General features: G+C 59.7%; 1 protein-coding gene across 1 annotated transcript; it reads left to right on the plus strand.

The window, feature by feature from the left end:
* The first annotated feature begins 4,309 nt into the window (after positions 1-4,309).
* Positions 4,310-11,624, plus strand: PRSS27 (serine protease 27). The gene is made up of 6 exons (XM_055409272.2): positions 4,310-4,607; positions 8,030-8,056; positions 8,543-8,705; positions 9,754-10,025; positions 10,613-10,782; positions 11,193-11,624. The coding sequence occupies exons 1-6, from the start codon at positions 4,472-4,474 to the stop codon at positions 11,487-11,489; spliced, it is 1,065 nt and encodes a 354-aa protein (XP_055265247.1). The 5' UTR covers positions 4,310-4,471; the 3' UTR covers positions 11,490-11,624.
* Positions 11,625-12,470: the final 846 nt, after the last annotated feature.

Consider the following 12,470-nt stretch of genomic DNA (forward strand, 5'->3'; position numbering starts at 1 on the left):
TCGCCTTTGTTGTTGCTGATTTCCTTGGTACCTACGCACACTTTATGACTTTCCACCAGAGCAATCTCATTAAGGAATATATATCATTTCTTTTTTCTTCCCCCTTCTCCTTTATAATCCCGCCTTGATACACCCATTTTCCTTTTCCCGGGATACTTGCTCTCCGGGTAGCACTGTGGTCCTGGGATGTCCCTTTAACGACCATCTTGGGATTCCATTTGTCTTTCTTCTGGATGGGGTTCCCTGTCCTGTGTCTCACGTCGTCCTCTTTCTTGGCTTACATTCTCCAGATGTTTCATCCGATTGAAGAGATAGCGCAATGGCAGAGGGCATGATGATGACACCGTGACAATGTCAGCATTCCTGTCTCTTTTGTCACAGTGTTCGTGAGTGAAGACCGCCCTCCCTGCTTGGGGCACAGCTGCCGTTCGGAAATCTCCCTTCACCAGCATCCCACAGATTCCCTTCTCCCTCTTCCGAGTTTGACCTCTGTTTTCTACAGCCCACATTTCCTACTTTTTTGGTTTAATTCCTCTTTAGTCAGAGAACATCTTCCCCACGTCCCACCCTGTGGCTTCCCACGAATTGTGCCTGGGGGATAAAATTTTCCGAGACTTTCCATGTTTCAAAGCATCTTTATTTCCCTCGCACCCTGGAGTCAGTGTGGTGGTTAATGCGTCTCACTGACCTGTTTCCTTCCTTTCTCCTTTCTGCTAACACACTCTGTGCTGCGGCCACATAGTAGCCATATGACCAGCCTGGGCAACTTGTGGGACAGTTACTGTCCTTCCCTGGGATTGTTCACGTTGGATGGGACAGAGGAGGGCTCCAGCCTTCTTCACTGGCATCCCCTGAGGAAGAGACTGCAGTGGGCCTGGCTCCAGGAGTCATCTTGGAAACTGGAGAACCAAGTCACCACCTGGGGGCTAGAAGGAAGGCCATCTGTCCACCGGGTCCTGAAGCTTGTCCCTCCACTGGAGCATCTCAGGAAGGTCCCACGAACTGACCCAGGAACCAGAAGCAGAGGTCCCATGAACACCTGTTGTGCTTCATGAGTGTCAGTTGGCTTCCTGTCATCTCTTTTGCAAAGAAATCCAAGTGACTACAGAATCCCTCCTAGATGGTCACTGCTGAACATTCTGCAAACTTTTCTTTTGGAGGTTGCTGCTGTTGTTCTAAATTTTAAATTTTCAGTTATTATACTTCCTAAAAATCTTTACCCATTCTTTTAAAATTTCCCCTTATATCATGAGCATTTTCTACATTTACCCATTCTCCATGAAAGTGTAATTTTTTAAAATTATATTGAAAGGCTCTTTTAGTTACCAGTGTCCAAACAAGGTTTTGTTTTTGCAATTATAAGTAAGCTGACCACTGACATCTTCATGCTTTTTCTGTATTTAAGATTTTCTTCTTAGAATAGACTTTCAGTGAGGGATTCACTGAGTCAAAGGGAATAACTATTTTAAAAAGTTGAAGCAAACACTAACAAACTGATTTCCAAACGGGCTGGGCCAGTTACATGCCCACCAGCTGGCACATTGCCCCACAGCCTTGACTAACAGCATTCCACCAAGGTTGAGATAACTCCACACATCTCCTTGCTGTGGCTTTGATTTGCATTTCTTTAATTACTGAGGCTGACTATTTCTCAGTAAGTCTATTAGCCAAATTGGTTTCCTCTTCCAAGACTTGTCTGTGTCCTTCATTCATTTCGTCTTTAGGGGTCCAGAGTTTGCCTCATCAATTTCTTAAGTGCTCTGGACCATAATGTTGTCAGCATTTGGCCAAATCTCCTACAAATATTTTTCCTATTGTTTGCTTTTTAATTTTTTAAAATTTTAAAAACTGTTTTTTTTTTTTTTTTTTTTTTAGCTGCACCATGTGACCTGTGAGTTCACTGTTCCCCAGACAGGGATCAAACACTTACCCTCTGCACTGGGAACGTGGAATCTTAACCACTAGACTGCCAGGGAAGTCCCTGCTTTTTTATTTTGAAGCCAATTTTGCTTGTATTATTTTAGTTTATGGCCACATCTCTATTATGTTGTCTACTGTGATTTCTTTTCTTTTTTGCCACATGGCATGTGGGATATTAGTTCCCAATGAAAGTGTTAGTCTCTCAGTCATGTCTGACTCTTTGTGACCCCAAGATCTGTAGCTCGTCAGTCTCCTCTGTCCATGGAATTCTTCAGGCAAGAACACTGGAGTGGTAGCCATTATCAAACTCATGCCCCCTGCACTGCAAGCTCTGAGTCTTAACCACTGGACCCTCAGGGAAGTCCCTACTGTGACTTCTAACATTAGAAAACAGGCTCCCTGCCGGAGTTGGTAGATAGCCACCTTTTTTTTTTTAAGGAGGAATTGATAAAACATAATCAAGTCTCTGAATCCTTCTGGATTCCAGTTCTCCTCCCTTGTTTGGTGGAAGGAATGAGAAAGAGGCCTGGCTTCCTGATCACCCTGCAGCCCCCACCCCAGTAGTGGGGGGGTCACCAGCCCCAGGCCCACAGTTGTCCAGGGGGACACGAGCCGCTTCTCTAGGCACTGGAGTCACTGAGAGCCACACTTTCCCTGCGTCCCCGCTGTCTGATCACGCCTGACTTTTGTTGCTTGCTCGATTTCTTAGAATTGGCTTTAAAAAAAAACAACAACAAATGAAGAAGGATGCCGGAGAGGCATTGTTGGCCCAGAAGAATCTGAGAGGCCATAGAGATCCAGGGAATCGACCGTCAGGTGCGGGAGAAATGTCGCTGTCCTGACTTCCTGAAACTTTCCCTTTGCGATTAGACATTTTCAGCTTCATTCTGTCTTGCCGGGTCCTCCACACCGTTCACCTGATTGTACCCCGGAACGGGACAGGGCTGGGCCCCCAGCTTGCGCACAGAACACTTGTGCAACGAGCCCCAGTGAGTCTGGGCCCGGCTTCCGTACTCCGCCCCTCCCCAGGGAGCCCAGTTCGCTCGGGCAGCAGGACACAGCGCCGAGGGGCCGCGGAGGAGCGGGGAGAGAGGGGGCGCGTGTGGCAGGCCCGAACTGCGGGTGACGCCCCTTGCCCTCGCAGGGCTGCTGGAGAAGAGAAGGGAGCGGAGGGGAGCAGGAGGCGGGCAGGGGCAGGACTGGGAGGGAGGGGGCAGCGAGGAGCGGAGGGAGCCCCGCAGGCCCGGCTCTGCCCGGCCGCCCGGCCATCGGAGAGCAGGACTGCGCGGGGAGGGCGGGGAGCGGACACGGGGCGGCCGACCTCGGCCCGGCGCATCCCGGGGCGCGCCGCAGCCCCTGCGCAGGCGGGGGGGCTGAGGCCGGGCTCTGCCTGTGCCCCAGCGCTCCCCACCCCAAGCCTGGTCCCCGGCCCCGGCCCCACGCCGAGCCCAGACCTGAGCCTCTGACGTCAGCCCCGTGCCCCAGATAACTTCCTCCCGGAGCCGCTTCCGCGGCGGCTGCACGTCCCCGGCCCGGCCTGCCACGCCCAGGGCAGGGACACGGCCCGGTCACCCGGCCCGGCCTTCCCAGAACCAGCTTCCGCCCCGCCCACCAGGCCCTCGGTTCCGGGAAGCCCCCCCACCGCCCCGGGCTGGGGTGGGAGGGTGCCGCCCACAGGCGGTCGTGGCCTCCTTGGGACGAGTCCTGTAACTGCGGGGACCCAGTCCCTGGACGGAGGGCCGGCGACGGCGCTGGGGTCTGTTGGGGAACCCCCCTCCGGACCCCTTCCCTGCCCCACTTTGTTCCATAAGCACAGGGGACCTGGACTTTTTCGTGCCCATCCCCCACAAAGTGTAAAACCCAGTCCTGGACTCTGTTTCATTCACTGATGCGGGGTACGTAGTGTGTGTGTGTGTGTCTGTGTGTGTGCACACTCCTGGGCTCAGTCACGCCCGACTCTTTGTGACCCCATGGGCTGTGTGTGTATGTGTGTGTGTGCGTGTGCATACACGCTCATCAGCTTAGTCATGCCTAACTCTTTGTGGCCCTATGGACCGCAGCCCGCCAGGCTCCTCTGTCCACGGAATTTTCCAGGCAAGAATACTGGAGCGGGTTGCCATTTCCTTCTGCAGGGATCTTCCTGACCCAGGAATCAAATTGGCAGCTCACGGTTCTTTACCACTGTTGTCACCTGGGAAGTAGATGCTCAATATGAAGGAACGAACAAATGGAATGAATGAATGAATGAAATAGGGAGGGTCTCTCGGGTGGACTGCCCTCAGTTTATGTGGGGCCTGTGGTCAGCCGGGAGGTGTGGTCAGCCATGGTAGGGGGTGGGGCTCCAGGCCACAAGCCGCCTAAACGGGGCCTATGCACCCTGGCCTCAAACCCTTGGGGTGAGGGGTCTGGCCCCTTGGGGTTCAGGGCCAGGTCATGGAGGAACCAGAGTTTTGGGGTGCCTCCTTCCTGTCGAGAGGAACTGGGCCGGCCGGGCTGACAGGTCCAGCGGCATAGCCGAGCTGACACTCATCTGCAGCATATAACCCACTTCATGGAGCCCCGAACGTTGTGCTTGAGCACTCGGAGCTCTTGCCACCGCTGTCCCCTGCCCGGCGGGCACTCCAGCCAGGCCGAGACCATGAGGCAGGTGCCAGCTGTGGCCCTGCTCCTGCTGCTGCTGCGGTCCGGTGAGTCCTACAGATCGCAGGAGAGTCCTACAGGTCCTACAGGTCTGTCCTGCCGGCAGCTGTAGCCCAGTCCTCACTCCCTGGCCAGGCTGGGGGTTGCAGCACTGGCCTCCTCTTCTTCCCGCAGGAGGAAGGTTCCAGACATCCCACTTGGGGGAGTGAAGTGGGGAAGGCAGCGTGGGTGCAGGCTTGCGAGGGCCCTGAGGCGGTGACCTGGGCAGGATCCACCCCCACCCGCACCCCCACCCCTGCTCCCACTGCCTCAGGCGAGCAGGGCCAAGCTCTGGGCTTGGCTCTCTGCTTCCTCTCATCTTGGTCTCTCCTGTTTCCAAGGCACAAGCACAGGGCTGTCTGGGTGCAGGATCTGAACTCAAGACTGCTGGACTCCAGCCCAGGGACAGGGTCTGCAGGGCCAGGAGGGGTGGCCGAGCACGGCCTGAGCCAGGGAGCCATGGAAGACGGGGAGCACTCAGCGGGGCACGGGGCAGGGGTGCAGGCGGGAAAGGCCAGGGGGCAGCTCCTGCACCCTGGCCTCTCTCCCAGGCCCCAGTGAGGGTGAGCAGGTGTCAGCCAGTGGCCCCACCTGCCAGGCTCCTCCCAGCCGGGCAGGCTGCTCTCTGCCGGAGAAACTCTCCTGCATTCCTGGGCCCGCCTGTCCCGCCCAGCCACCACCTCACTTCCGTGTCCTCAAGTCACCTCGCAGGGCCCAGCTGTCAGCCTGGCCTGCAGCCCTGCCGGGACTCCAGGCTTCCCACCAAGGAGAAGGCACCTCGGTGGGGAGGCCCCAGACTCCTTGGGCTCCACAGGGCCCCCTAGGCCTCGCCGCCCTGCCTTCCTCCCCTGGCACCAGGATAACAGCATTCTTTGAGGGAGCTCATCTCTGCCAGGGTGTGCAACCCTGTGATTGCTCCTGGTGGGTGGAGTAATCGAGGTCATTGCCAAAGTGCAAACAGCGGCCTGCACTTGGCTCTCCAACAGCTGACACCAGAGGCCTGAACTCCTTCAGCACCATCCTGGCCTCTCATCTCTGGCTGTTCCCTCCTAAAGCCTCGGGTCTCTCCTGCCTCCATGAGCCACCAGATACAGGAGCAGAAGGGCCCCAGATCCAGAGGAGGGGCCTGATACCTTGCTGGCTTACCCAGACCCGACAGGACGCCCACCCTGCCCAGCCTGGGTCTCCACATTGCTCTTCCCCAGGCAGTCCTGTTCCCACTGTCCCTCTTACACATTCCCTGGGCTCAGGCTCCCAGGATGTGGGCCGTGCTTCCACAAAGCTCCTGAGCTCATGGGTGAGATGAGACAACAATTCCACCCCCAGGGCAAGGTGGGCAGAGCTCTGTGGGGCCAAGTGGGAAGACAGAAAGCTCAGAAAAGGGAGCCAAGCTGCCCAGACAGTACAATCAAGGAGGGCTGCCTGGAGGAGGGGGGGGGGATTTCAGTTAGGTTTAGCACTCTGGATTAGGATCTGGATCAGCACTCTCTAGAATCTGAATTTAGACCCAGGAGGAAAGGGATGCTGTGGACAAACATTCAGAGGCAGGAAAAGTGAAGTCAAAGTTGCTTAGTTGGGTCTGATTCTTTGTGACCCCAGGGACTGTAGACCGCCAGGCTCCTCTGTCCATGGGGTTCTCCAGGCAACAATACTGGAGTGTATAGCCATTCCCTTCTCCAGGGGATCTTCCCAACCCAGTGACTGAACCTGGTTCTCCTTCATCACAGATGGATTCTTTACCATCTGAGCCACCAGGGAAGCCTCAGAGGCTGGGGGCTCAGTCCAAACAAGAAACCGAGGTATATCAGGCTGGGGTGCAGAAGCCTGCAGAGCCTCAACAGGAGGGTCTGTCAGGCAGGCTGCAAGTGCCCTTGATCCCAGGCGCAGTCAGTGGAGCCACATGCTCTTACAGGAGCGGGGATGGCTTTGGGGCGAACCTGGACAAGGCTCAGGGAAAGTCCCATGGGGAGGGAAAAAGCCAGCCAAGGCATTTTAGCCTCATGCAAGCAGAAGTAAGAGCGCAGGGTCCAGGGTTATCAATCTGACTAAATCAGATCATACTAGGATGGGGGGCTGGAGGGAAGGCCCGCCGGGGCGTGTGTGCATTTGTCAAGGGCCCTTGTTGACACAGTCTGTGCCTGGGCAGACGTCCTGCTGGCCTGGGCTGACTGCCCTCACCCCCACGCGTCTGTTGGCGCCTCTACCTGGAAGGGCGGCCGGTCCTGCCTGTGCCTGCCTGCTCCTCTTGGCCCGTGCTCAGCACCCCCTGCAACTGCTTCATCGTCCGCCCCCCAGCACTGGGGAGTGTGCCCCTCAGCTGGAAGAATAGGGTCCTGTCAAAACCCCCAGGGTCACAGAGGGGTGTGGCTCGGCCTGGCCATTTCCTGCCCGGCCCCAGGGGCCCCTCAGCCACCTGGGACTGGTTACTGAGAGGGGCTGGGGTGTCAGGGGAGTGTGAGTTGGGGAGAGGCTGTCCTGACCCCCCGAAGCCCTGATCAGATCCGCCCCAGTGACCAGATCCACAAGGAGGGCTCTCTTTATGGGGTGCGTTACCTGGAGCCGCGCTGGTGCTAGTCAAGACTGTTGGCCTGGCTGGGGTCTCCTACCTGGAGTGGAGGAGCCTGTCGAGGCCAAGAGGGGGGCCCTGTGCCTTGTCCAGAGACTGGGGGACAGTGGGTCCTGGGGAGAGGGGTCCACTTCCAAAGAGTGCCCCCCGCCCACCCACAGCCCCCCCGCTGTCCTTCACATGGGCAGGGGTGCCGTGCCCGGCAGGGGTCCTGGGGCCACCTGTGAGCTTGCTGGAACGCCTGAGAGAGGGGCTGGCGCCTGGGAATCTGGGATCTTGGGAGGACTGACCCATGACCACCGGCTGGCCTCTCTACTCCCCTGAGATGAGTGAGACCCGAGCGGCTGGGCGGCCGGGGGACCTGGAGCCTCGCTCACTCTGTCTGGCCCCTTATCCCAGCCAGCCCCAAGCTGGAGGAGGGGGTTGCGGGGGAGGCCCCACAGCCCCGGGGCCGAAGGCCAGATCCTCCACAGAGCTTCCAGACAAGGATGAGTGTGGGGTGTGGAGGGAAAGCCCTGGTGGGGTCTGGAAGGAGCCCTCTTGCCCCAAATGGGAGGGTCAAGCCCTGACAGGGTACCCTCCCTGGCCTCTCTGATTGGTCCTCATGTGGCGAGGCGCCTGTCTGCCCTTGCAGGTGAGCCCTGGCCCACAACCCGGCCTGTGCACACCGTGGGGGCGGGACCTGTGGGAAACTGAGGGCTGCCAGCCTCTCCTGCCAGGTCCCCGCTGGACGGTCCTGCAGAGTCCGCAGGAGGCTGGGTGTGCAGCAGAGGACGGGCTACGCTGACCAGTCGTTGGGGAGGGGAGGAGCAGACCTCAGCTTGGGCAAAGTTGGCTGATCACCCTCTCTTTTCTCATTTTCAGGGACTCGGGGGGGCGAGGCACTAAGCGGTAAGCATTCAAGGTCTTCGGGTAGGGGGACAGAAGTGGGCTTGTCTGAGATGTCCGAGACTGTCCACGACCTCCATCCCTGGTGAGACCCATAATGAATGGGCCTGGCACGGGAATCCCACAGTGGGGAAAACTGGGGAGACTAGACAGGAGTGGCGGGGTGGAAGGGGAAGGTCCAGGAGCCCATTTGTCAGGCTGGGGCAGGGGGCGGTAAGAGCTTTACCCGTGTTATCTCACCCCCCACCGCACTGCCCAGAGGGCCGGGTGTCGCAGGTGAGGGGCAAGGGGCCCACAGCCTGTGTCAGAGGCTGACTGATGCCCAGGCCTCCGACTTAGGCCTAAGGTCCTGGAGCGGGTCAGGGGCAGGAAAGCCAGGAAGTGAACAGGATAGAAAAGCTTGAGTGTGGGTTTTGGGATGGGAATCAGAGCTGAGGGGATGGGCCTCCAGGGAGCGCCCCCCACCCGCGCCCGGCTCTGTTCCCCCAGCCTGTGGCCGCCCGCGGATGCTGAACCGGATGGTGGGCGGGCAGAACGCCTTGGAGGGCGAGTGGCCCTGGCAGGTCAGCATTCAGCGAAACGGAAGCCACTTCTGCGGGGGCAGCCTCATCACGGACCGGTGGGTCCTCACCGCCGCACACTGCTTCTCCAAGTGAGTCGGCCGCGCCCCGCACTCCGCTCCCCGCCCTCCGCCGGCGGGGCCGGGGGCACAGAACGTGCGACGGAACCGCCCCCTCCCCGCGCGCCGCCGGCAAACGCCGGGCTTCAGCACCGCAGACAGCGCCGGCCCGCGGACAGCGGCGGTGCGGGGCGCCTAGGCCGAGCCCCCAAGGCTGCGTCTGCCTCATCTGAGCCTTCCCTGCCAGGGCTCCCTTTGGGTCCAGCCTCGGGGCCAGCTTCCAGCAGCAGCCCCTGCTTCCGGGCTCTTGCTAACCCCAGCCCAGCTGGGAGGGGTCCATTTCCCCCCCGGGGGCTCACGGTGAGGTGCTTTCACCAGACGGCCGCCCCTGCTGCTGGCCGCAGGGTCCTTCCTGTTGCCTGCCTCTCTTCCTCGTCTCCTCCCACATCTCAAATCCAGACACTCCCTTCCTGGTTGGGGCTGTGGGCACAGGTGGATGAAGCAGAATGGCCCTTCCTCCTCCTCACGCCGAGGTCACCTACACTGGGCCTAACCAAAGGGCCTGCTTCCACCCCGTGCCCTGCCTGGTCCCAGGCCTTCAGGGGTGCCCAGGCATCTCAGCTCTCACCACGCCACAGTTCTCGCAATTCTAAAACCTCACATCTCGAGTTCAGAAATCCAGGCTCAGAGGGAGCAGGTCGTTTGCCTCAGGCTGGGCCCCGGTGGGTGATCATCTCCTTCGACCCCCACAGACAGCCTTTCAGGTGGGGACCGTTACTATCCCTATTTTACAGACAAGGAAACGGAGTCACAGAGAACTTGCTGGGTGACTTGCTCAAGGTGGCTGGGCTGGCCAGGGTGGAGCTGGGAATTTAAAGCTGCTTGGGGTTTACACCCTTTCCCACCTCATCCCGTAGTACACCCCCCTGGAGAGTGAGCTCTAGAAGACAAAGTGTAGACTGAGCTGTCAGCACCCTGGGGAGCAGGGAGGAAGTCCGACTCCTCCCTACTTCTCATCTCCACTTAACTTCCGCTGACGCCTCCCAGGCCGCCTCACGCCGGGTCTCTGCTCTCCCACCAGCACCTCTGAAACACCCCTGTACCAGGTCCTGCTGGGGGTGCTGCAGCTGGCGAGGCCAGGGCCACACGCCGTGTATGCCCGGGTGAAGCGGGTTGAGAGCAACCCCCAGTACCAAGGCATGGCCTCTAGCGCCGATGTGGCCCTGGTGGAGCTGGAGGCACCTGTGACCTTCACCAACTACATCCTCCCCGTGTGTTTGCCTGATCCCTCGGTCGTCTTTGAGTCAGGCATGAACTGCTGGGTCACCGGCTGGGGCAGCCCCAGTGAACAAGGTACTGGGGACAGGGCGGGGAGAGAATGGGTGACACGCCTAGAGAAGGCTGCTTGGGGGCCACTCTGAACCAACCACCTTCTATCAAAACTGCTGCACGTGTGTTAGTTGCTCAGTCGTGTCTGACTCTTTGTGACCCCACGGACTGTAACCTGCCAGGCTCCTCTGTCCACGGGGTTCTCCAGGCAAGAATACTGGAGTGGGTAGCCATTCCCTTCTCCAGGGGATTTTCCCAACCCAGGGATCGAACCCTTGTCTCCTGCACTGCAGATAGATTCTTTACCGTCTGAGCCACCAGGAATTTCCACAAGATCTCTGCTCAAATGGGTGGAGTAGGTATGGGAAAGGGGCAGCAGACACAGGAGGAGGGGCCACAGGGAAGTGGAGAGCAGGGAACAGAAAGAGCCCGGCCTGGTGGGAGGAAGGCAGGAAGAAGGAACTCTGTCCCACAAAGCCTCCAGCCAGAAGAGAAGATCTAAAAACACAAGAGAAAAGCAGGTGGGACAGAGCTGTGACTCTTGAGAACCAGGGCCTGGGGCCCTCGGTGAGACTGTCCCCTGAGCCGCACCTCGTGTCTCTTCTCCGCAGACAGCCTGCCCAAACCCCGGACCCTGCAGAAGCTCGCTGTGCCCATCATTGGCACGCCCAAGTGCAACCTGCTCTACAGCAAGGATGCGGAGTCCGGCTTCCAGCCCAGAACCATCAAGGACGACATGCTGTGTGCGGGCTTCGCTGAGGGCAAGAAGGACGCCTGCAAGGTGTGCACTAGGGCGGGGCGGGCCGAGGCTGAGCCCTGCTCCCCAGGCCCCAGGCGGAAACCAGCCCACCTGGGACAAGGGGCAAGGCCCAGGAGGCGGGCCCACAGGGCCCAGGCCAGAGCTGTGCATTCGACCAGCTGGGAAAGCAGGTTCCTAGGGTTCCCCCTGGGGGAGTCAGTCAGTGGGTCTGTGGCAGGACTCAGGAAGCTGCATTTTCAAGACACTTCTCTGAGGTGATTGAGGGTGGGTAGTGTGGCAATGCTAGAGAAATAGGCACCCCAGGCTGGAAAGGAAGGACAGGGGTGTCCTGGGCAGAGAAGAGCGAAGGAAGGGAGACAGGCGTGGGCACTGAGCCGTGCAGCTGCGGAGCCCAGCTCTCCAGCCCGCGTATGTGTCTGCTTCGGCTGCAGGGAGATTCCGGGGGCCCCCTAGTGTGCCTCGTGGGCCAGGTGTGGCTGCAGGCCGGGGTGATCAGCTGGGGCGAGGGCTGCGCCCGCCGGAACCGCCCAGGTGTCTACATCCGGCTCACCTCCCACCACAACTGGATCCACCGGATCATCCCAGAGCTGCAGTTCCAGCGGGCAGGGCCAGGCAGTGCCCAGAAGCGGGAGCCCCGGAGCCGGCAGCCCCTTGGTCGGAACTCCGCACGCTGCCCGGCCGCCCGAGCAGTCCTCCTGGTCCTCGCAGCCCTGCTCGCCTTGCTCTGAGCCTTGCTTGTGCTGGTGGGCAGCGGCCGCTCAGGTCCACGGTGTACATTTGTAAATAGCTCTCCAGTTCACCCTTCTCTCAAGTTCCCGCTTTTTTTTATTTATGTTCACTCTCCAATAAAGACCCGAACTCAGGGCTGGCTGCCTGGGCGTGGCCCCTCGGGGGGCGGGGCGTCTGGTGCTAGGGAGGGGTGTGGGGGCGAGGCTCCACACTGGAAGCTGGATGTCACCCAGCCCCACACAGGTGGCCTCCCCACTCCCCCCCCGTCCCATCTGTGTCCTTGCCAACCTGGTTGTCACCATGTGTCACCAACAGGTACCTGGGGATGGCACTGGGGGCAGCGACTGACACTGGCAGGGGGACCCAGCACAGCTCTGGAGGAGGGGGGCTCTGCGGGGCGTCGGGGAGCAACCCCCACTGCCTGTCGGACTCGCCCAACAACGTCCCTTGGTGATGCACCCGAGGCTAAGACGCTGTGCGGAAGCAGGGACTGCTCCTGGCGCCCCAGGGCCCCTAGAACCCTGGTTTCCTTTCCTCCATGCCCTCTCTCCTGTGTCAACCTCCCCACAGGTGAATCTGAAGTTTTGGAGGGTGGGGGGCTGGAGTCGAGGTCCACACCAGCTGGGAGTCGTTGGACAAGCCACTGGCCCCTCTGAGCCCGTTTGTCTCCTGTGACCCTGGGCAGCACCCCCACCAGCCTCCTGGGTCATGGTGTGGACGGTGAACTCGCCCGAGCGTACGTCAGGCAAGGCCCCACACCCACCTGGAAACGCTTGGGGACCCTGCAGACCCAACAGCCCAGCAGGCTGAAACCCCCCAGACCCAGGGATGCAGGGGCAGGCAGGGCCCTCCTGGAATCCACACGCTGCCGGCTGGGGTTGGATGGTGTCACGCAGAAGAGGGAGACCCAGGCCACGGCGGGGCACGGAGGTCGGCAGGTCAGGCCCCCAGGAGACAGGCCTCAACAGCTCCCTGGGCCA

This window comes from Moschus berezovskii, chromosome 27 (assembly GCF_049115385.1).
Source record: "Moschus berezovskii isolate FMDL1 chromosome 27, NW_MosBer_1.0, whole genome shotgun sequence".
NCBI classification, from domain to species: Eukaryota; Metazoa; Chordata; class Mammalia; order Artiodactyla; family Moschidae; genus Moschus; species Moschus berezovskii.